The sequence below is a fragment of the Arvicola amphibius genome, chromosome 3, assembly GCF_903992535.2.
Source record: "Arvicola amphibius chromosome 3, mArvAmp1.2, whole genome shotgun sequence".
Taxonomy (NCBI): Eukaryota; Metazoa; Chordata; class Mammalia; order Rodentia; family Cricetidae; genus Arvicola; species Arvicola amphibius.
In genome coordinates, this window is record NC_052049.1 from 118,910,117 (window position 1) to 118,935,099 (window position 24,983).

At 45.8% G+C, this 24,983-nt stretch overlaps 1 protein-coding gene across 1 annotated transcript in view; it reads right to left on the reverse strand.

The window, feature by feature from the left end:
• The window catches only part of Dixdc1 (DIX domain containing 1), a 73,083-nt gene that overhangs the window by 16,184 nt on the left and 31,916 nt on the right, over positions 1 to 24,983 (reverse strand). The window contains 12 exon segments of the mRNA XM_038324010.1: positions 6,579 to 6,645; positions 7,182 to 7,349; positions 7,802 to 7,891; positions 8,956 to 9,027; positions 9,106 to 9,198; positions 9,626 to 9,679; positions 10,087 to 10,191; positions 12,199 to 12,249; positions 13,617 to 13,670; positions 14,940 to 15,029; positions 19,423 to 19,571; positions 21,595 to 21,707. Of these exon segments, the coding sequence (XP_038179938.1) occupies positions 6,579 to 6,645; positions 7,182 to 7,349; positions 7,802 to 7,891; positions 8,956 to 9,027; positions 9,106 to 9,198; positions 9,626 to 9,679; positions 10,087 to 10,191; positions 12,199 to 12,249; positions 13,617 to 13,670; positions 14,940 to 15,029; positions 19,423 to 19,571; positions 21,595 to 21,707 (1,106 nt within the window).

Below are 24,983 nucleotides of genomic sequence, written 5' to 3' on the forward strand. Positions count from 1 at the left end.
GGCCACAGTGTGACTCTATAGACACCTATCTATATAGATAGAGGGAAAAGGGAGGGAGAGAGAGAGAAGGAGAAAAAGACAGAGATGAGAGAGAGAGAGAGAGAGAGAGAGAGAGAGAGAGAGACAGAGACAGAGACAGAGACAGAGACAGGGAGAGTAAAAACATCCCTGGAAATAGTATACTGTGTCCCTCTGTGAGCACAGGAGTGGTGACAGCTACAAGGAACCTAGACAGCATCCTAGCTGAGGCTGGGACTTTGTACTAAGGTATCTCAGAACACACCCATTTTCATGTTCCTCCAGATTCTATTAAGGGGAAGAGCTGGCTCCTGGAGGCTTATACCTGATAGCGTAGGTGAGGGAGACTCCTGTGACCCTGTCACTCTGCCTGCTTTTACCTCTGACAGGCACCTTTTACTGTGCCTCCAAGTGTCCTACTCCTGCTTCATGATGGAGGACTGTGTACTTGTCCCCTCCCCGTGGCTGGAATAGACCCTCACCTCTGCCTGGTGCTGGGGCAGGGCGCGGGGGGGGGGAGGTGCTCTCTCCAGGTGTCTTTTTCTCCACAATGGACAATGGTCCATATAGGGCCCTGTGTTTTTTCGGTGGACATGTTCCTGTCCTCTGGACCTGCACCAACAGGGGGAGGTATTCTTTTGACTCTGTCCCCCACAAACAAACATTTTCATGCACAGAATAGAAGTCCATGGGAAAGTGTCTGCATGTTATAAACTCTTATGTCCTCGGCACCTGGGGCTCTCTGCTTAGCCTTTAACAATGCGGGGAAATCTCAGCAACATTCCTTTTATCTGTGGCCCAGTGCCCCATAACCCTTCCTGGCTTCACCACACACAAGCTGGTGCTAGCATCCTTTTGCTTTCTGGAGCAACCTGTGTTCTAGGCTTCTAGGCTGACTAATTTCCCTATGACCTCATCTCTCAGATGGGTTCAAAATGTGACTTTTTAGGTTAGCCAACTTTCTCTTGCTATTAATGCAGAAGGCTCTAGGCAGCTTTCTATACTCCAGGCAGAACTCAGAATTATACCTGTTTTTGGTTTTTCACGGCAATTATACTATTTTAAGAATTAAGACAGAATTCACCATTTTTAAGTGTGCCATTCAGTGGCAGTACATCCACAAAGCTACACACATTTGCCACTATCTCACCCCAGATATGGTCCCCATTCCTGACAGAAACCTGAACTGAACAGGTAGCACTGGGGTACATGTGTGCCCACATATACACGCGCACAGTATAAATAAACGAATGTAACAAACATTTCTTCTTTTGTAAAAGGCAGTCATTTACCATCTCTCCCGTTCCTTCTTGATTTTGGCATGTGTCTAACCCAACCTTCTTTCTCTCTAATAATTTGCTTGTTCAGGACATTTCATATAAATGTACAAATATGTCCTTTTGGGTTTTTAAAATATTTTTTCACTTTGTGCGTGCGTGTGTGTGTGTGTGTGTGTGTGTGTGTGTGTGTGTGTGTGTGTGTGTGTGTGTGCAAGCTAGAGGTCATGACAGATGTCTTCCTCAATCACTTTCTGCCTTACTTTTTGAGACAGGGTATCCCACTGAACCTGGAGCTCAGACTCGGGGAGACTAGTTGGCCAGAAAGTGCCAGTGACCACCTGTCTCTACCTCCTTAGCACAAGATTATAGGAGTATGTTCTAACATGGATCAGTACTTTATTCCTTTCTATAGCCGAATATAATCATTTCACAGTTGACAGACATTTGTGCTGACTTTTCGGATTTGAACATTTGTTTCAATCCTTTGGGGTCTATACCTATGCTTCCTGTGATAGTTCTGTGCTTAGCTTTTTGGGAAACTGTTTCCTCAGTGGCTGCAACCACAAAGAAACACAGACGAGTTCCATTTTCTCCACGTCTTTCGTTAGCACTTGTTACTTTACATGCTTTTAGCCTCATATGATTTTGATGTCATATCTAGAAATTCATTGCCATGTGAAATGTATACTTTTCCTTCTTTAGAAGTTGTATAGATCTATCTTTTACAGACATACGGTAATATGTCGAGACCCCATGTTGTAGGATATCTGCTTGTCCCAGGTCAAATAACTATACATATATGGGTTTATAACCCATATATGAACTCTCAATTTTATTCCACTAACTTTGCTGTGTTACTTTTGAAATCTGAAATAAGGAGCCAGAGAGATAGCTCAGCACTTAAAAGCATATACAAGTTCCGTTCCCAGCACCCAGGTGGCTCACAACACTCCATAATCCAAGCTTCAGAGGATCCAAAGCCCTCTTCTGGCCTCTGCAGGCACCCACATATATGTAGTATGCACACACACATACACAAATAAATAAAATAAATCTTAAAAAACACTGAATGCTGTTGTTTTGCCTCATGAGTCAAGGACAGGAAAGGAATTTGGCTGAGAAAATTTGGAAAAGGAAAAGGGCACAGCCAGAGTGGGATGGAAGGAGTTCTGAACCTGCTACCACTGCCTCAGGTATCATGGTCCCAATAGTTTGCCAGTGATTTTCGGGTGAAGTCTCATGTAATGCTCAAATCTTTCAAGACTGTCTCCACTTGATAACAAAAAACCTCAGACCAAGTGCCACTGATTAGCATTCTTGTCTATAGCCATACAGTGTGGATTGGCAGCCCCAAGACTGTACTGCAGATATGTCTGATTTTATAGTCTCTCTGTTTTTCCTCTCTGTTGGTTTGCATTTAGTTTGAGGAATGAATTTCAAGAGCCTTTGAACTTATGAAGAGGAACATCTCATTGCCATTCAAATCCATACCCTTGCCGCTCAGAAAAGCGCAGGGATTAGACTAAAACTGCAATAGTAATCCACATACAAGAATGCTTGAAGCCACATGGAATGGAAAAGTATCCCTAAAGAGACCGTGAGACAGTCTAGGTCTGGGACGAGGTCTCAAATGGCATCGCAGAGCATCAGTGGCCAAGGGCTAGGAAGAGAAGGAGTCAAAGGGGGGAGGGATTGAGAATTCGCATTCAGAGAATAGAAGGAGAGCTGATGGCTCTAGTCCAGCAGACTGCGATGAGAAGCAGCAGCAAGCCTGCCTGGCTCCTCCGTGCCTGCAGTCTTTCTTTGGTGGTACTATAGGGATGCTCAAGGCGCCGGCAACAGGACATCCCTGCTCAGCACTGGAACTGATGGTGGAGACTGTTTCCATTAGACCACTCGAGAATATTAAAAGCTTTTGGAAAGACAATGGAAGGCAAGGCTTGAGATGCAGCCTCTTGAGTCCACAATGAAATCGTCACTGCAACTCAACAGTGAGGATAAATGGAATAACTGCGCAGAGCAAGAATGAACTAGACTGGGTGGTGAAGGAAAGACAGCCAGAGAGATGGCTCAGCAGGCGAGGTAGCTTGCTGCAAAGCTGAGTTTGGTTGCTGGAACCCATGGAGTAGAAGAGAAGGGACTCCTGCAAGCTGACCTCAAGCCTCTACATGGGGACTGTGGCACATGGGCGCACAAACACATACAATCAACAAATGAATGTTAAACATTTTTAAAAAAGAAATGAAAGAGAATAAGTATAGACCTGTTCAGAAGTCTGGCGTAGGAGATTAAAAGAAGTCTGTAGTTAAAGGCCTTAAATAATGACCTGGACTCTCAAAAGTGTTAAGACAATCCCCAAAGAAATTGGACTCCCTGCCCCTAGAAAAAGCAGACTTTTGTTTCTGTGTGGGTCTGTGTGTGCAGTATTTGAAACTAGAGTGATCTAGATTCATGGTTTTTGTTTTATGGTTTATTCAGCACAAATGTTTTGAGTTTTTGCAGTTTCCAGATAGTTCAGCCCATGTCAGCAGCATTCTCCATATGGCTGGTGGTAACGACATCCTGAGTCCTCATGTTCCTACAGACAATATGACTCTTGTTTGCTCAGGAAAAATCATATAAGTGAAGCACTGCACAAAAGCATCTACCCAGAAACTGCGAGTATGAAAATAACAAAATTTCTGATTAGCACATAAACAGACACATTAATCAATGGAATCAAATTAAAGACCCAGACATAAATCCACGTGCCTATGAATACCTGATTTTTTGATAAAGAAGCCAGAAATACACACTAGAAAAAATCATCTTCAACAAATGGTGCAAGTCAAACTGAAGATCTCTGCATGTAGATAAATCCAAACAGAGCCACACTTCTCACCCTTCACAAAACTCAACTCCAAATGGATCGAGCACCTCGACATAGAACAAAATACACTGAACCTGATAGAAGAGAAAGTGGGGAGTAGCCTTGGACACACTGGTACAAAAAAGACACTTCCTGAACTGAACACCAGTAGCACAGCACTAAGACTGGTAAGTAATAAACAGGACCTCATGAAACTAAAAAGCTTCTGTGTGGCCAAGGACACCATCGCTTGGACAAAACAGCAGGATAGAGAATGGGAGAAGATTTTCAGCAACTACATATCTGATAGATCCCTAATCTTCAAAATATATAAAGAACACACAAAAAAACTAGATATCAAGAAAACAACCCAATTAAAAATGGGATACAGATCTATGACCAGGTGGTAGTGTTGCATGCCTTTAATCCCAACATTCAGGAAGCAGAGGCAGGCTGATCTCTGTGAGTTCGAGGCCAGCCTGGTCTACAGAGTGAGTGACAAGACACCTGGGACTGTAAAACAGAGAAACCCTGTCTTGGGGTGGGGGGAAGAGGGGATACACATCTAAGTAGAGAATTCTCATGAGGAAACTCCGTGTTGCAAAATATTTGATTGCACTGTGATGCCTTGAATCAGGAGACACAGCCAGCAACTAGGATTAACCATAGAGAAGCCAAGAATATGGATAGAGAGGGCACACAGAAAGGAGTAGGGAGGGACTTAGAGGTTTCACGGTCTTGTCGATCTGGGACTTGTAGAGACAGATGTGCTTGCTGGGTCTCTGGTGAAAAGGGGGAAGGTCAGTTGGTCACTCCCCCTCCACTTCTTTGATCTTTCAGGTTTTCACCCCAATATCTGACTCCTGAGTCTTTATTAGTAATAGAACAACTTAGATAACAACAACAGCTGAGAAACACTGCAAAGAAATGGTCAACATTCTTAACCATTAGGAAAATACAAATCAAAACCACCTTGAGATTTCATCTTACACCCATCAGAGAGACTATGTAGCTGCTGAAGGAGGCAGATGCCATGTGGCTGCCCAAGAACAAGAGGAAACAAACCACAAGCCTCGTGGTAAAATACAAAATAATAGAAAATTAATTTAAGATATAATAGCTAACTAGAAATAGGCCTGAGCTGTTGGCCAAATAGTGTTGTAATTAATATAGTTTCTGTGTGCTTATTTGGGTCTGGGTGACCAAGAAACAAATGTTCAGTCTCTGTTTACAGATGGATCTAGAAAAAATCATCCTGAGTCAGATATCCCAGGCCCAGAAAGACAAATATGGTGTGTATTCACTTATATGTGCTGTACTGGATGGTTTTGTGTGTCAACTTGACACAAGATAGAGTCACCAGAGGAAGGAGTCTCCACTGAGGAAATGCCTTGCTAAGATCTAGCATATGACATTTTCTCATAGTGATCAGTATAGGGAGGGCCCAGCCCACGGTGGATGGTGCCATCTCTGGGATGGTGGTCCTGACTTCTAAGAAAGCAGGCTGAGTAAACCATGGGAAGCAAGCCAGTAAGCAGCTCCTCTCCAGGTCTCTGCATCAGCTCCTGTTTGAGTTCTTGTCCTGACTTCCTTCAGTGATGAACAGCAATGATGATGTGTAAGCCTAATAAACCCTTTCCTCCCCAGCTTGCCTTTTGATCATAGAGTTTTGTTGTAGCACAGAAACCAAACTAAGACATGGGCATAAGTCAAACATGGTATGTCTTCACTTATATGTATGGATGTGGGGAGCTGGAACAGAAGGGTCAAGCAAGAAAGAGGGGAGTGGAGGATAAGGAAGGGAATATGGGAAAAACAGCTAAAATTAGAGCCATTTGAGAAGTAGTCTGGAAATCAAATATGAAGAAACTTTGTAAAATATACACATTTATGAATGCAATTTAAATGAAATTATCAAATAATGAAGAAGACAGATCTCCAATTGGACATCTCTTGTTGTCAAATGAAGCTTCCAACACCAGGATTGGGTTACATCTAACTGAGTTGTTGGCCAAAGGGATCCCATGGGAAACCCCCAAACAACCATGCTGTTGCCAAGCCTATAGATTGCTCTGCACAGACTGACAGCAAGGCCTCACTGCTGAAGACACACCTCCATTGAACATGGAGAAGACAAGCTGGTGTCTACATGGTGCCTTCAGCCCTATGTGCTAGTTAGTATCTGTGGTCCTGAAAGATAATTTGCATGCTACCAAAAGAGAACCAAAAAATGAGAGAGGGGGGGGAAGAAGAAGAAGAAGAAGAAGAAGAAGAAGAAGAAGAAGAAGAAGAAGAAGAAGAAGAAGAAGAAGAAGAAGAGGAGGAGGAGGAGGAAGAGGAGGAGGAAGAGGAGGAGGAGGAGGAGGAGGAGGGGAACCAAATTTCTAGTCTAATATTCCAGATATCTTTACTTTGTGATAACAAGTACTTACTTGAATTAGGGGGCCAGGATGCCCGGTATTCACTGCTTGCTTGAGTTCTGAGTGACCTGCCCCGAACCTAGAAAGCCATAACGATGTGAAGAGTTATTTATTATCAGCAGAAGGATTTACCCAAAAATTTAAAACAGGAAAGGAAACAAAAATTATGTCCTCTACCACAACATATGAAATGTGACATATTCATCTTAATAGCATCTGCAGCTACAAAGGCTCTCTAGTTTCCAGTGCTCTCCCCATGTGTTTTCTCACCCAGAGTCAGCTCCTCTTGGAGTGAGGGAAGGAGAATAAGCAGCAGGGATCCTGGGGACTCAGGAACCACAATTCCTTACACAGCCACACAGCTGCTGAGCACCAAGTTACCACACATTCCTTCCCTGGATTGTCATACCCCATCCACAGTCAGTTCCTCTGCGATGGAAGCCCCAACAAAGCCCATCTGGAGCCCTCAGCAGGGTCTTGTTTTATCATCATCATCATCATCATCATCATCATCATCATCATCATCATCATCTTGATGCTGCTTTTGCTTAAAGGATGGACCCATTAGACCAGGCTGCCCCAGGGGATTGCCTAAACAAGACATCGCAGTATTACCTTCCTCTCTTGTTTCTTCTGTGTCTCCATGACATGCAGACGCTCCATGAGGCTGGAGATGCCCTGCTCCAAGCTGTCAATGGTGTGATGCTGAGGATCGTGGCCACTGAAGCTGTTGCGCAGGCTGCGGAGAGCATCTCGGACGAGCTGGAGGTCACTGGTCTGTGGCTGAAATGACAGTGCTGGTGGCAGGGAGCCGTGCCATATTCCCATCCCTGTCCCAACCACTGGGCTGAGGAGGACTAACGGGGAAGTTCCCAGGCTAGAGGCTTGAGTTCCGAAGAGGAAAATATGTCTCCTTCAATACTTACTGAGTGACTACTAATTAACTCTAAAGATGTAAAGATTTTTTTAAAAGATTTTTAAAAAATGTATAGTGTTCTATACTGCAGGCCAGAAGAGGGCGCCAGATGGTTGTGAGCCTCCATGAGGATCCATTCTGGATGAGCAGTCAGTGCTCTTAACCACCGAACCATCTCTCTCCAGCCCCCATTAACTCTTAATTTTAACAATTGATTTTTAATTTTGGATACTGGAGGATACTTAATTTTGCATCTGTATACACCCATCAGGAGCAAGAATCAAAGGCTTAGCCTGCTGGTGATCGCCAGGGCACCTACCCCTCTGTGGGTGACCGAAGCGGCACCCCTCCCTGCTACTGGAAGAACAAAGCCATTGCGCTGAGAGCTGTGACTGTTGTAGTTTGTCACCTAGAAGAAGAAACAATGGCTGTTAACAAGATAGATAACTGCAAACCAAGACACCTTTTTCTCTACACCGCTCTTTCCGGTGTAGCATGTAACTATTTACTGGTTTACTGCTTACATTAGAAGTCTTATGTGGGGACTACGGATATGGTTCAGTGAGTAACAGTGTCTGCCACACAAGCCAAACGACCTGAGTTTGATCCCGATAACCCATGTAAAAAGCCAGGTGAAACAATGTACATAAATCTCACATTTCTACAGTGAGGTGTGAGTTAGAGACAGGAGAATAACCCTGAAAGCTCATGGGTCAGCTAGCCCAGTGTATGCAGCAGAAAAGCGAGCCTGATTCAACCAGGCTGAAGATGAGAATTGGTGTGTATACGCGTGTGCATGCATGCACACACAAACACACCAAATGAAAAGAACATTTTTAGTGTCATGAATGGAGATGTGGTCTCCCTTTCCCCACTGCTGTATCAAGGCTGCAGTTGACACTCACTAGGAATTTCGAACGCGGAGTGAATGAACTGGGCCTTGGTCTGGAAGCCCACAGCCACTCCAGTACTCTTTATCAAGACTGCAAGAGCGTGTGTATACTTTTTGGTGTTTTTGTTTTATTTTGTTTTTCAAGACAGGGTTTCTCTGTGTAGTCCTGGCTGTCCCGGAACTCCTGGCCTTGAACACACAGAGATCATACTGCCTCTGTCTCCCGAGTGCTGGGTTTAAAGGCATGTGTCGCCACCGCCTGACCTAGAACACTTGTATCTTAAACCCAACTCTGGGCTAGTAAGACTGTGTTCAGTTGCTTATGTAATTTAATATTCTTCATTATAAGAGAGAGGGTCCCTGGTTTTTCATATTTCATTTCTAAATGTTAGACGCTAAGTACCACACTCCAGTCCCCTCAGGGCTGGAGAGTGAACCTGGTACCTTGAGCACACTAGACAAGTGTTCCACCACTGCGCTGCACACCCAGGTCCTGGAACCTGCACTCAACACCTCACTATAAAGAACCCTAACAAACCTGGTCCTGTAACATGAGAAGGAAGACCCAAGTTCTGAGTTACCTCGTCTGCCTCTCTTTTCATGCAGTGAGCCAGAAGGACATCTTTATGTTCTAGCTCCCGTTCTAGATCCACCTGGAAAACAGAGCAAATCAGGAAAGGGTTTTCTTCAGGTCAAGGGGTCAGGCAGGCCAGTGGCTGCTGCGTCCTGACCTGCTGGTAGCTGGCATCCGAAAGTTTCCAGAGTGCTTCTTCCAACTTGGCCTGCTGCTGCTGAAGGAGGCGGTCCTTCTGCCCCAGCTCTTTCTGCAAGGGAGATAAGCTTTCAGAGGTGTGCAAACACGGATATCAAGTGGTTCACACTCTGTACACCCTTCCCCATGAAAAGAAGAGCCTCAGGGACACGGGCTTCCTTCACGCTATGCCTGGAAGGCTTTCTACACCATCACAATCTTACATGGTGCCAGGATTCTTAGAAAGGCAAGAAGGGAGCAAACCGCTTGTAGGAGGGCCACTAAGGGCCATCCTTGCTACTGAGATAGAGGTGAGTCTGTCACCCACTCTTTCCGCGTTCCTGTGCTATGCTCCTTTCCGGAGCTAAGTTATCTATGCTTCAGAGCTAATGGAGAGATTTCCTACCAGAGAGCAAAGAGAGAGTTGAATATGGAAGTGCCCTTTGAGCATCAGCTAACATGGGTCAATCACAAAAGGTCACCAGGTGGGCATTTCTTACTTTGTATTCTCCTAAGAGCCGGTTCCTCTCGTCTAGCTTCCTCTGCAGATCCACCTGCAAAGGTAAGAAAGAATTCAGTGGCATGGAGGTATTATATACCAACCCTCAGGGTATTATATACCAACCAGCAGCTTGGCAACAAGAGTTAACAACAGTTACAGCAGGCTGTGACAAAACACACACCAGCTCCCCATGTCTTTAAGCAGATGGTAAAAACACAATTTGGCCTCAGTGTTCTCCAAGCTGAGGCCGAGTCAAGGACCATCCGAGGTGCTGTGGGCTTAGGTGCTATGACCTAAGACCAGAAATGAGTCTTATAGGAATAAAAATAACTATAGACACGGAAGATGGGCACCCAGGAACAAAATAAGGAGATTACAAGGGCGGGCTGAGCAGCCTTTGCGAAGCATCCTATGTGACTGACGGGCGCTCTGAGGTCATTGTTCACACGTTTGACTCACGTTCTGGTTGTGCAGCTCATCCTTGTCCATATTTGCCCTCAGAAGCTCTTGCTTGAGCTGAAGAACAGATGTGTCCTGCTGAGTCAACCTCTGCTGCAAGGCATCCTGGGGGAATAAGGACACCCACCACTGCAGCCTCAATCCATCACCCGCCCAGACAGTGCTTCTTATTGAGTTCCTCGCTGCACTGCACATCGAGCATTAGTTCTGTCAAACTGGGGGATGAAAGGAATAGCAAGGACTTTGCCACAAGGACCTGGGGAGACACCATCATCGACAGGGAAATCACATCCATTGCCCTACCGAGAGAAACCGGGTTTTCCCTCGCCTACAGCTCATCCTAATCAGACAAGAAGGGGGTAGCTTTTGAGAACAGACAGACATAGATCCACATTAAATGCCCATCATGTCTTACTTGGAAGATACTGAGCTTGAACAGTGTAGTCCTCCTCCTCCCCGCTAGTTTTCTCGTCTACCTCTTGGGTGTATAAACAATCTACGTGATTTAGCGCCTTCTCTCTCTGCCTAGTCCCCATTTCCTAAAGCAGTGGGTCTCAGCCCTCCTAATGCTGCAACCCTTTAATACAGTTCCTCATGTTGTGGTGACCCCCAACCATAAAATTATTTTCGTTGCTATATCTTAACCACAATTTTGCTGCTGTTATGAGTCATGACGCAAATATCTGATGTTCCTGATGGCCTTAGGTGACTCTGGGGAAAGGGTCACTGACCCCCACAGGGGTCGCAACCCACAGGCTGGGAACCACTGCTCCAGGTGATACAGGATGGCCTTGAATTCATGGTTCGCTTATCTCAAATGAGAACCAGATCTGGTAGGGAACCCATTTCTAATCACCCAGGTGACAGGTCAGTACATGGCAAAGGTAATCTGAGATGTCCCTGACATTTGCGGCCTAGCACATTTCCAAAGCGCACTCCACAGGATTACGGGATAGATGGCAGAGAATGACAGAGAAAGGAGCCTCCGTGGCAGCTAGTCTAAATGTTTTCGGGGACTGCCAAAAACAATTTTCAAAGCTTTCATTTTTATTTGTGGGGTGTGCACATGTGTGTCTGTGTGTCTGTCAGTGAAGTTCAGGTCCTCCGTAACGGCAGTAACTCTCTTAGTAAATGAGCAATTTCACGATATACCTTCTGAGATCCTTCGATTTGGCATTATTCACAATGACTCTTTAAGCCTATCAGGAATCTCTCAATCTCATTTAATCAAAGGGCACACTACTGCTTTTAAATACTTCAAAGCACTGAGGTTACATAATGTGCTTTGGGAAATGTTACTGATGTTAAGCATACTAGTTGCTCTTCCAAAAGATCTGAGTTCAATTCCCAACACCATATGGAGGCTCATAACCATCTGTAACTCCAGTTCCAGGGAATCCAACACACTCTTCTGGCCTCCTCAGTTACCAGACACGCAAGTTGTGCAGACATACACACAGGCAAAACATCCACACACATAAAAGCAAAATTAAAAAGGAGAGCATTTTCTATAGAACAACCTCTCAAACACACTGCTAAGCGAAAGAAGCACAACGCCAAGTTGTGCTTGTAATGTACTATTATTTGGGTTGAAAAGTGGGAGAAGGCAATAAATAGACATATTGGATAACTGTTGCCTCAGGGGAACAAAACTGGCTGAGGGGGCAGTGGGGCGGGATGGGATGGGGCAGGGTGAGGCAGAGCTGGTGGGAGAATTTTCATGGTCTATCCTTTTGTGTCTCTAAACTGTCAGAATGTTATTAACCATTCCAACCATTCCCTTCTCTTTTTTCCTAAAAAGGGCATTCTTTTGAACTGAGGGGGGGTGCTCTCACACAGAGAAAGTCAAGGTGGCGCAGAGGCAAGTGACAGCACCATGAGTCACAACTACGAGGCATAAGCCTCAGCAGAACAAAGATGTCTTCCTCAGCATGTCTCTGCCCACCACAAAGCCCCTCCTATACTCCTAGACCAAGCCTGGTAAAGACTCCTAGCAAATCCAACAGTCCCCCAGTAGCCAGCTATCAACGCTCACAAATAGCTCACTCGACTTCAGAGGCTTACAAAAAATAAAATAGCAAAGGAAGAAGGAACGCAATGTCTGCCTTTTACCTTCACCCCCTGCAGGTTTCTGGCTTCTTGCTTGCATTTCAGCAGCTCCCTCTGCAAACCAAACACAGTGAGATCAGATGGTGGCGTCTGAGCTGTTTCATAAGCATTACCTCATTCTGTCCGCAAGAAGACAAAACCCAGTTGGCCATTCCGTGAAGATTAACCCATCAGCTGAGGCACAAACAGATGTAGTCCTGAGAGCAGTAAAAGCTGACCCTCGGAAACAAGACTAAGACCCCTCTGTCCTGTGGCACCCGCCGCTGAGCTGCCCAGGCAGAGGAGAGGCATGCTGAGAAGACACCCATCCAGCCCCACAGGCTCTCCACCACCAGGACGACTTGATCACATCAACTAAATCTCCACGCAGACATGCAGTGCCTATGTCTGCTGCTGCTGAACAGCTGTTCCGATTTCATTTAACTTCAACAAAGGATTGGCATGCTTCTGATTCTCCCAAAGACTTCTTGTTCTTTGTGGACCGGGGTTATTGTTCTTTGTGGTCCAAACAAAAATGAATTTGGTTTTATAATAGAAAATTGAGTAATTAAATTTCCATATAGATGAGTGCGACTAGAAATAGGGATTTTAGGAAAGCAATGCCTGTTACTACCCAGGTCTATTATATCACACAAATGATTCATAATTAACACATCTAAAATTGGGTTTTAAACTGGCCTCCGACAGATGGGCTCAAAATTTATCAAAAATGCAGGTCTGAGTGTGTATGCATGCATGCAACCCAATTTCTGGGAAGAGATGTTCAGTCATGTTGCTCTACCACTGACCTAGATGTCCTTGTTACATACCTAGGACTCAACCCTTTCATTTTGTCTTTTACTTCATTGTGGAATTAGAGGTTGATGCAGTGCCTTGCACATACTAGGCAATCCCTCCACCACTGGTCTATAGCCCCAATGCTGACCCCAAAATTAAGACAAGCGGACAATCCCCAAAACAACAACAAAAGCACTGACCTAAAAGAACTCTGGAAAATGGTCATAAAAGAGAACCACACTAATAATAGACACCCTCCCCTTCTTTGGGGCAGGTTCTGACTATGTCGTTCTGGCTGGCCTGGAACTCGGTAAGATCAGGCTAGACTCCAATTTATGTACCGCCGCGCCTAGTCTAGTTCATCTTTTTCTCTCAATGAAAAGAGAACTATAGGAAGATCTCAAACTTACAGAAAGGTGCTCCCCAAAATAACACAGATAACTATGATATAGCACTAAGATTAAAAAGGTGTTACCATTGTGACAAAGTTCGGATGTTTCTCTCCTCCAAAGAAAGACTGCACAGATGAGATTCACCTAGCCCCCGGCACTGCATCACTTTCCCTCCCTAGAACTGTCCCAAAGCTGGCTCATTGTGTACCACAACTGCTTTCAAAGGAGGACAAGGTACACGTCCTATCCTACCTTGAGGTCTTGATTCTCCTCCATACTCTGATCCAGACGGCTTCGGATTATAATCTGAATATAAAACAAAGATGGCCATGCACTTGTGCTGTTAAGTTCATAGACCGTTCAGTCAACAAACACTCACTGAGCATTTACTAGAAACCACTTTTGTACTGTGAATACATGTCCTCTGATACAAGCATAAGCCAAAATGAATGACATAAAGCAATATGGATGAAGTTTAGGTAAGTGTGTGTCCTGGGAGTCAAGGGAAGAAAAGATGAAGTTGAAAAGGAAAATGGGAGCCAGACTATGAAGGGCCAATGAGGTCAATGGGGGAATTAATATATATTATATATTAATAAATACTTTTTAAAAACAATATATATTTCTTTTTATTTTTTTAAATTATGTGTAGCTGTGTGTCTGTCTATGGGTATGTGTGAGTGCAGGAGCCTGGGAGGCCAGAGGTAAAAGATCCCCTAGCAGTGCAGGGAGCCACACGACATGGGTCTGGAAACAAACCTCGGGTTAAGTACTCTTTAACCACTGAGTCATCTCTCCAACCCCATCAGTGAAAAATTTTATACAAAGGGAAGATGAAATAAAATTATCCTTAAATTATTCTTGCAATTTTATTGAGAATGAACTGAAAGAGGTTAGAAGAATCCAGTTTTAGCAAAACCTGTTGGGAGGTTGCTAGGATGCTGGCTAGAGGCCCACACTAAGTAGTAGTTGTAAAAATGGAGACGCTGGGTATGAGGGAGGAGCAGAAAGAATTCAGGGATGCTATCTGGGTTCCTCTTTGAGGCATCTGAGTAAATGAGTAGATGCAGGAACACATACAAGGACAAATAGATTCAGGGTTATATAGAGGATAGAAATCCTGAGTTGAGGACCCACTGAAACCGAGGTATGTGTAGCACCCAATAGTGGAGACTGTGTGCTGCAGGCACAACTCTACAACTCCCTAGAGAGAGCTGGGCTCATAGATGGAAATCCATCTGTGAGAGCGAGCGAAAGCCCAATGATGGTGGACGACTGGTCCAGGGTGCTGACGCGCAACTGCATCACAACATAAAGAAAAGAAAAGTTTCAGGTAACCCGGCCATATACTGTAGGGGAGTAGAGCCTTTGGTAACCTAATACCTTGGATCAGTGTCTGACTTAAAGAGTCAGCATTTGCTGGACATCTGTTGATTAAAATCAATGAAGAAACCAGGAAGGAGTAATCAAAACTGGTAGGCGAACTCCAGGAGTCAGGAGAGGGTATTTCAAAAAAGTGAGGTCAAGTGTGGAAGCAAGCCAGGCCTAGTATCCAGCCACAAACATGGAGCTTACCAGTTGTTCCTCGGGGTTGACTCCTGGTTCACAGAGGGCCAAGGGTCTCTCCTGTTCATCTTCAGGTAAGGAGCCATTGAGTAGTAAGGCCTGGATAAACCACAAAGGGAGGAAGGAGTTGAACTCCCTGCCACCTGATTCAGTCTAGAGTCAGGATGAGTAAGTTCACCACAGACGGAAGCCACCAGATGGCATAACAGGCTTCTGAAGGAACCAGACGATAACCTCTGCTTGTTTCCATCACCCCAGTCGTGCACAGCTCCTTCTAGAGGTCCCTGTTACAGTTCCCTTCCCCCACTTTAAACATCGTCTCATGTACTCCAGGCTGGCTTAGAACAGCAGAGGATGGCTTTGAACTTCTGGATCTCCTGTCTCCACCGCTCATGTGCTGGGATTTCAAGCTTGTACCACCACACCTAGTTTACAAAGTGATGAGGATCGAACCTACAACCCCAGGAAACAACAAAGGCCCTGTACCCGCTGAGCTACACCCCGAGACCCATGGAGCACACAGGCACTATACAGGCTGAGCTACACCGGGAGGCCCATGGAGCACACAGGCCCTGTACCCACTGAGCTACACCCCGAGGTTCATGGAGCACACAGGCCCTGTATTCGCTGAGGTACACCCTGAGGCCCATGGAGCACACAGGCCCTGTACCCGCTGAGCTACACGCCGAGGTTCATGGAGCACACAGGCCCTGTACCCACTGAGCTACACCCCGAGGTTCATGGAGCACACAGGCCCTGTATTCGCTGAGCTACACCCCGAGGTTCATGGAGCACACAGGCCCTGTACCCGCTGAGCTACACCCCGAGGCCCATGGAGCACACAGGCCCTGTACCCACTGAGCTACACCCCGAGGTTCATGGAGCACACAGGCCCTGTATTCGCTGAGCTACACCCCGAGGCCCATGGAGCACACAGGCCCTGTACCCACTGAGCTACACCCCGAGATTCATGGAGCACACAGGCCCTGTATTTGCTGAGCTACACCCCGAGGCCCATGGAGCACACAGGCCCTGTACCCGCTGAGCCACACCCCGAGGTTCATGGAGCACACAGGCCCTGTACCCGCTGAGCTACACCCCGAGGCCCATGGAGCACACAGGCCCTGTACCCACTGAGCTACACCCCGAGGTTCATGGAGCACACAGGCCCTGTATTCGCTGAGCTACACCCCGAGGCCCATGGAGCACACAGGCCCTGTACCCACTGAGCTACACCCCGAGGTTCATGGAGCACACAGGCCCTGTATTCGCTGAGCTACACCCCGAGGCCCATGGAGCACACAGGCCCTGTACCCGCTGAGCCACACCCCGAGGCCCATGGAGCACACAGGCCCTGTACCCGCTGAGCTACACCCCGAGGCCCATGGAGCACACAGGCCCTGTACCCGCTGAGGTACACCCCGAGGCCCATGGAGCACACAGGCCCTGTACCCGCTGAGGTACACCCCGAGGCCCATGGAGCACACACTTTCATCTTTCTGAACACACACAGACCCTCTGCTCTGGGCATTTTTCGTCTCAGAAGAACTACTAACAAACCTTCCCTTCAGAAGTGTCCAAACACATTTCCAAATACCCAACTAGAACTCTTCAAACACAGCTCTCCCAGCCGACTGGGGATCTAAAATCAGTGTGGAATTATCCTGCCTCAGAGAAGTGTATTACAATGAACTGTTTGAAATCCATTTGAAAACACGGCCTTGGGGCTGTTTGCTTTTTGTTTGTTTGTTTTAATAATTCTCATTTTCACCCCCTGAGGCAACATGAATAGAAGAAAAAAAAATCCTTCCAGAGATGGCCTCGTTCATTTCAACCCCAGGCTGTTTTGCATTAGTGCATTAGTGAGTACAAAGTGGGCAGACACACCCTGAAGCTCAGGAAGCTCACTCAGCATCGGGGCCCTAGGGCACTGCCTCTCCCACGAACCCACACCTAACATGGTATTTATAGTTTGCAGTCTCATGCCTTTCCTTTTACATTTTATTTATTTTGAAATTTATGTTTATTTTTTAATCAATCGATTGATTGTGATAAGACCTTACTATGTAGCCCTGGCTGGTCTGGAATTCTTTTTCCCAGGCAGGCCTCAAACTCACAGAAATCTATCTACCTCTGCTTCCATGCAACACCTTGCTCTGATAAAATTTACTTTTATTTTTAATGTCTCTGTGTGGGTTTGTGCACATGAGTTCATTGTCCATGGAGACCAGAAGAGGGTGTTGGATAGCGTAGCTATGGAGTTACGGCCCTTGTCTCACTGGGGTGCTGGGACATGAACTCAGAGGCTCTTAACTGCTGAGCCATCTTTCTGTTGTGCATATCTGTGTGTTATGTGTGGGTGTATGTAAGCCACGGATATGTGAGGAAGTCAGAGGACAGCTTTCAGGAGTCAGGTCTCCCCTTCCACTATGTGGGTCCCAGGGATCGAACTCAGATCCTCAGACTCGGCAGCCTATGTCTCTGCCTGCTGAGCCATCCCACCAGCCTCACAATCTTTTTTTTTTTTTTTTTTTTTTTTTTTTTGGTTTTTCGAGACAGGGTTTCTCTGCAGCTTTAGAGCCTGTCCTGGAGCTAGCTCTTGTAGACCAGGCTGGTCTCGAACTCACAGAGATCCGCCTGCCTCTGCCTCCCGAGTGCTGGGATTAAAGGCATGCGCCACCACGGCCCGGCTCCAGCCTCACAATCTTATTTTTAAAGCAGCATCCAAGTATACTTTAGAGCCCCCAAATTTAGAGATTTGCCTGCTCAGGTATGCATTGTGAGATACATCAGGTGAGTTAAAGATTGGAAATTCTGGTCTTGTGTTGTCACAGCTTTGTTTCAACTTGAAGGAGATTCAGAGGTTAAATAAAAGCTCTTAAAAAAATATAACACAAATTCATCATACACGATGAGGAAGAATGTTCTAAAATCCAGCCAACAGTTCCTCTACTAAACACTAATCATAATGTTTGAGAAAATCAAATGAACTTGGTTTTCCCATGGAGTCATGGTGAGAGGAACGAGTAGGCGGGCACACAGCCCGGGGGCTGCAGGGAATTGCAGGCACTGGGACATCAGACATGGGGGTCATTGCAGAAATATTAACCCCAGTGGTAGACTGTTCAATGGCCTCTAATTATGCCATACTAATAAGTCACCAATCCTGGGTGTGACTTGACATACAACTCGTTCATCATAGAAAGAGTTAAGAGTCCAGGGGATGCTGGGAACCTTTTGTGCTCCTCAGTGAGACTGGATCCTCATTGTCATCAGACAGCAGTGAATTAAAACTCCTCTGTCCAAAGGAGATACTAGGATGTTGCCTTTCTGCCTGTCAACATCCTTCTTTATTTTTCTGTTCCATCAGTCACTGACTTTCTCCCAAGCTAAGGAATGCAAACCAAGCAGGGCCAACCCGATAGCGACCCATGCTTTGTGCACATAATGCAAATTACTCTGGGGAAAAGCCTCATTAGGTAAAATCCCCCAAATTCATAAAAAAAAACTTCCCATTAAAACAACAACAACAAATCATTAAAATATCCCTTATTGGAGGGACAGAAAGGAACCCAACAGATTTTTTTTTTAATTATTTTAATACAGAGCAAGAAGCAGACACCACAAATTTCTTTGGGAATGTTTAGGAGGATGTAAACATCCCTCCAATCGGTACGGGCTCTTAGGGCACACATTATGCAAATTGTTTTACCAAAGCACCAATCTCTTTTTTCTTTAGGAACCTTTTGTGTCCCCACCCTGTCGCCGGCTGGCTAGGAGCACGCCCTCCACAGCCTGCCAGAGCCTCGCACATAATGTGGGCTTTGTTTATGTGTCCATAAATATTTCACAATTCAAAACTGGTGCAGTTCCCAGCACAAACAGAATGGAATATTCCTAGGCAATTTCAGGGTCTTCAGCACACTACGAGGGCCCCTCCAAACAGAGCCGATAAGGACAGAGGATGGAGGGGGTCACGGGAAGGGCTCTAAGTCATGTGGATCAGTGATCTCTGGAGGAGATTCTCCTGACTGATAGCACAGGTATAGGAACAACTGAAGGGCTTTGTTGTTCAAGGAAAACCTCCTAGCAGAGCACTGCCTTGGTATCAGGTGCTGATGCGTTAGGAGGGAGCCCCGTCCCTCAGCCAGACTCAAATGGACACCTGTTGCTATTACTGCCTCTCGCACCTTTCTGCTGCTGAGTTCCTGAGAGACAGTCTTTGTTCAAAATTGCAGTTGCGGGTCTGTAAGAGTAGTAAAGACGTCTACCTACAAAACGGGGGTCAGTGGGAGCTCCCGAGCTTGCACAGATCCTAACAGCTGGATGGTAAACAAGAGTTCCAAAGTCCACTTAAGACATTCACGAGTGTGGGCACCATTCACACACAACTAAAGTGGGTGGTTTTTTTTTCCTTTGCCAATTGATACTACTGATTTAAAAGGAATAATTAGGTAGGGCACCAAGAACAAACTGCAAAGGAAAGAGCTACCTGTAGTCCTGAAATCATTTTCTTTGCTTCCTCCATTTCTTTTTCTAAATGTTCCTGTTGTTCCAATAGCTGTTCTTCCCATGTGGTTTCCAGGTACGTTCCCGGGCTCCCGGGCCTCCAGTCTCGGGATAATGGAGAGTCTGTCTCGTCTGCAAAATGAAAGGTGGGAAGATAGTCCATGTTGAAGAAGAGTGGTTTCCAGCAGCCCGGGCTCAGCGTACCTCACAGGTTCAGGTCACCTGCCTTCTGAACCTGTCTGTACACACAAACTGGACTCTCCACTAGGTGGAGCTGTGAGACACAAAGAACTGGCTGTTAACTGGGGTACCAGGCTCGGGAAAGCACGAGTTCAGTTAGGAAAATCCACCCTCTTAAGCCTTACCCTGAGGAGCAGCAGGGCTCCAGGCCCTACAGATTGTTATGGCACACAAAGATCTTACTCCCAGCTCCTTAGAACTGACATTCCCAGAGTCCAATTTATAAGTAATGGAACCGTCAGGTCCAAATGAAAACAGAATCCCTTTGGGGACTCTGGAACTTTGGACAGGAGACTGTGGTTCAACCAGCCTTGTGCTGGCTGGTGTTTGCTAACTACACAAATCAGTAGAGAGGAGCCCCAACTGAGAAAACACCTCTATCAGACTGCCTGTAGGCACATCTAGAGGGCGTTTTCTAATTAACATTGGTGTGGGAGGGCCCAGGCCACTGTGGGTGGGGCCACACCTGAGCCGGTAGTCCTTGGAAGTGAAAGGAAACAAACTGAGCAAGCCAGTAGGCCACGTGTACCTGCTTCAGTTCCTGCCTCCAAGTTCCCACACTGAGCTCCTGGCTTGGCTTCCCCTCATAATGGATTGTAACCTCTAAGCAAAACCGACCCTTTTCGCTTTTGGTGGTGACATTTTGTTATATCACAGCAATAGAAACCCAACTAAGACCTATTCCTTTCGCCCCATTGAGGCATAACTTAACCCTTTTCACACAATATCCTGTGATTCACACTGAAATAAAATAGTAAAGCATACTCACAAAACTTCACTATTACTCCCTGGTTTATTTCCTTGTCTTTAAGACCTCTTTGCTCTGGTGCCCTTTATACTAATTACACGCATCACCGTCTACGTGCATTACGGAATACAGATGGCTGTGAAGTCTTTGGACAAGCTTTTTAATTCTAAGAGGTGCGTAGCATGAGTTGTGGTAAAGATTAAAGGAGGGAAAACATGAAGGACCCAGTAGTATCTGATGGTGCAAGTCAACAGATCCTCCTCCTTTCTCGCCACAGCCACAGCCTTCAGAGATTCTGACTCCATGGGTGGCTCTTTGGTTTTTTTTTTTTTTTTTTTTTTTTTTGGTTATTGACACAGGGTCTCACTGTGTAGCCCAGGCTGGACTGGAACTCTCTAGGTGGTCTAGTTGGCCCCAGAATGTGTGATCCACCCGTCCCCATCTCCTGAGTGCTGAGATTACAGATGTGCACCGCCACACCCAGGCTATGGCTGACTGGTACAAATGCTTGGGCTTGAGGGGAAGCAGAGCAAAGAAGAATTTCATTTCGGATTTTCTTTTGTGGGGTTCAGTTTCATTGCAACCTTTATAGACGAGTAGCCATCAAGCTAACACTTGTACTTTGTCTTATCCACGTTTCCTTTCATGCTTAAGTAGGGAGGGAAAAAAGGTAGATGAGGCAGGCTCAAAAGCTCAAACAAGGAGAACTCTGTGGTCCTTTCTGTAGCCCTCATACCAAGACCAGCTCCCTGCTGCATGTTCTCATGGACATTACGGTTTAAACTATGTATTCCTGGCTCCCACCTAAGTTAGTGAAGAACGAAAATCATCTCCACAAAATGGGAATAGTAAAAACTATTTACCCTAATACAGCTTCTGACTGCCCCAATGTCACTCCCTAATCCGTAGCAGTCAGTCATGGGCGGGCTGCTCTACGCTGTGTGAGCTTTTTTGACAGCTCAATACCAGAAAGGACATCATGTACGGTGATGACTACATTAATTGGCTCAAAGGCATTAGAGTCCTCTCGAGCTCACCCTGACCCTACATGCACAGACTGTGAAGACAAACACAGCCAGGAACCTTAACATAGATAGTCAGAAGCTCTGACGTCTTTACGCTAAAAGCCTCCCCTTGAAGCAACCCAGGCAGGCGGGGCAGTGGTACCTGTTCTGTTCTCTACTCCTTCAGAGGGAACAATCACAAAATCGGCCTTTTCCTCTGACTGGGTTATAATGGATTCACTCTTTGCACTGTGGATTGGGCTGGGTGAAGTCAGACTGTGGTCAAACAAAAGAGAAGAGAAACAATTTTAAACAGTTTTACAGACGTCAACTTTCACAATTCATCCCAGAAAGATCTTAGTCATACCATGCCTAACGTGACGCTCGCAATTAGAACAAATGTTTGTTGAACAAATGAAAGAAATGTGGAAGGAATAAGTGAAAGAAACCTAGTCCTATGGATTATTTTGTTTTTTTAATGTTATTTATTTACTTTACATTTTAATTATGTGTATGTTCCTAGGTCTCTGTGTGGGAGTGGGTTACTTGTAAATGCAGATACCCACAGAAACCAGGAGAGGACGTTGAGTTCCCTAGACCTGGAGTTACAGGCAGTTGTGCGCTGTTCTAGTTGGGTGCTGGGAACTGAACTTGGATCCTCTAAAGAGCAGGGAGCACTCTTTACCACTGAGCTATCTCTCCAACACCCCAGGAAGTTCATTCTACAATAAGATTACCTTTAAGCATAATTGATTGAAATGACAGTTACCAGAATAGTCAATAAGCCATTTAAAAAAAACTATTTTGTTTCGTTGTGTGGATTCTTTTTCTTTCTTTCTTTCTTTCTTTCTTTCTTTCTTTCTTTCTTTCTTTCTTTCTTTTTGGTTGTTGCTGTTGTTACTTCTTGGTTTTTTCTGTTTGTTTGTTTTGTGGTATCCACCGCTATCAATTCCTAGGCCCAACATTTAGAGGGTGATGTTTGTGTTTCATTAACGTTTGGAGCTAGATCAAAATCGTATTTTCAAAAATCTGAGTCGCCACAAGCAACCAGAGATCAGCTCTAAGTGATACCCAAAAGAGAGTCATGGCAGAAGACAGTTTAAGAGTGGAAACTACTCATGTGATTGCAATGCCAGGACGGGCAGAGGAGCAGTAATTCATCAACAGGTGACCCAGAATGTGTAAGAGGGGGCTGGAAAGGTGGCTTGCTGGGTAAGAGCACTGACTGCTTTTGCAAAGGGCCCAGGCTCAGTCTCACACTAACACAGTGGCTCACACCCATCTGCAACTCCAGTTCCAGGGGATCTGACACCCTTTTCCGACCTTCATAGGCACCAGGCATGCATGTGGTGCAGACATATAATGCAGACAAAAAAACTCATACACATAAAATAAAAATAAATTTTTAAAACATTAAGAGTGGTGGGGCAAAAGGAGGAAAACATGCCAGTGGCAGCTGGATCAAAATTTACTTGATTAGCTCTTTCTTAGTGAAGAATTACTATTATTTTTATTGTTATTTGCCATAGTTTCATATTCTCAAGTTATTTTGAGATACCTTTCAATAATTTCTGTGTCCTGATGTAGCTTTGAGAGGAACTGTTCAGATTTTCAGGGAAGCAGATTTTAAATCTTCCCCTGGACCAGACAAGATGGGAACGTGAGGATAATACTTCTATCATATAAGGACAGAAGAGTCTGGAGAACCCTTTCTCTCCAGGCTGCACTATGAGAACATCAGCACCAACACGATCTCAGGGACTGCGGAGTCTACGGCTCAGCCCCCTCTTGGGAATTCTTTCCAAATCTATCACCCAGACAACAGGGAAAGTGTCTAGGATTCACTGACCCCCTTAATGTGCCCCTGAAGTCTCCCAGGCTAATCCTTACAACCACAAGTAGGAGTTAACAATTTCCTCTTCCCACAAACCAGAGAAAAAAACTAGAAACAATCGCAGTGGAAGCAGCAGATTTCAGAACTGTGGACTAGTGTCTCTCCATGGTCCACAGTCGAAGAACTTTGATGGAAATGATCTCAATTAGTACTATGTCTTCATCTTTCTTATAATCTGCTTGTTTTTTTGTATCTGTAGGTGTATAGATCAAGCGGGTGAGAGAAGTGAGGGGTAGCAGGTACTACTCAGCAATGTTGAGTGTTTTCTTAGCTATTTTCACTATGTAGGCAATCTGACCTTCAGGCCAACGTGAGTTCACAGCCACGGGGAAGGCTCTCATGTAAAAGGGGCTGTGTCGTTAATAAGGAGAGATTTATGAGTGCTCGGGATCCGGCATTTATTTCTTACAAAACTGTAAATCCGGATGCACAAAGCGCTTGTCAGCTGCCCCTCCTTCTCCAGCGAACAAGGTACTACGGATAACAAGTCCCATTGCCTGCATCTGGCTGGACCACAGAAGGGATGTGTGAGACAGATGGGGGGGGGGGGAGTAAAGGGGGATCTCAGATGCTGAGAAAAGGCTTTCCTAAAAGCACAGACGCATGCTCAGTTCCACCTCTCTCGCCAAGTAAGTTGCCTCCCATATAAGGGCAGAAGGAGGCGGATGTCTGGTTATCCAACCCCACCGGGGGAGTGGCAGAGCAGGCAAAGGAAAACAACATTTCTTTTTCTTGAAATGAGACTGCCAGGATAAGGCCACTGAGGTAAGACCAGGAAGCTAGACGGCCAAGATCTAGAACCGGGAAGGAGGAAAATCCTGGGGCATGTGTCAGAACAGTAAGACACCCCCGCACCCCCAGAAGAGGAAGGTGCTTTAAATCCTCTGCCTCAGGTCAGAGAAAAGTATCTTCGTGCTAATTAATTAATTGTAAGACGTGGGCTACTCCCTAACTAGCTTAAAAGTCATACTTGACAAACAATCCCTACTTATCATCATAATCCTCTCTGAGGTCAGAGAACTGTTGATTACAAATAGGTCCTATCCATGCATTGCTTAATCTAGTATCTCACCCATATTAATTTATCTTACCAACAAACCCCAGCAAAGATACCGCCAAATTAGACACACTAATTTTTTAAATGTATAGTAGACGAAAAGGTAGAGAGTCCCATCGCCCCGAAGTCGGCTCCAAATTCCTCAGATAACTCTATTTTGTAGTGGTAATCCCAGACCAGCAGCCTGCTCTCACTGAATAGCACCCCTAATCATTTCTTGTCCCCAGTCAACCATGTCCCCCGGTCCTGGCTCTGCTTCCCATCACATCCGCACCTCACGAGCCAAAGTGGCTTCAGCTCACCATTTGACTTGTGTCCCTCCCATGGTCCCCTCCTGGCTCCGGCTTCAGCAAGCCTGCTTCCCTGGATGAGGTGGGAGGTTGAGAGTCACATTGCTCCTAAATTCTGGCATGTCCCTCCCGTGCGGAGGCTCGAAGAACGACTCCAGAGATCAGTCAGCCAGCGGAACGTTTCGCTCGGGTCTCCGAAGAAAGTAGGAAGGGCAGAGGTGGGCGTCCTGGCCCCGGTGACAGGGATGCTCCCTGGGGTGAAGTGCGCTGTCCCAGAAGCTCAGACTCCGCCGCAGCCCAGCCTCGGCGGA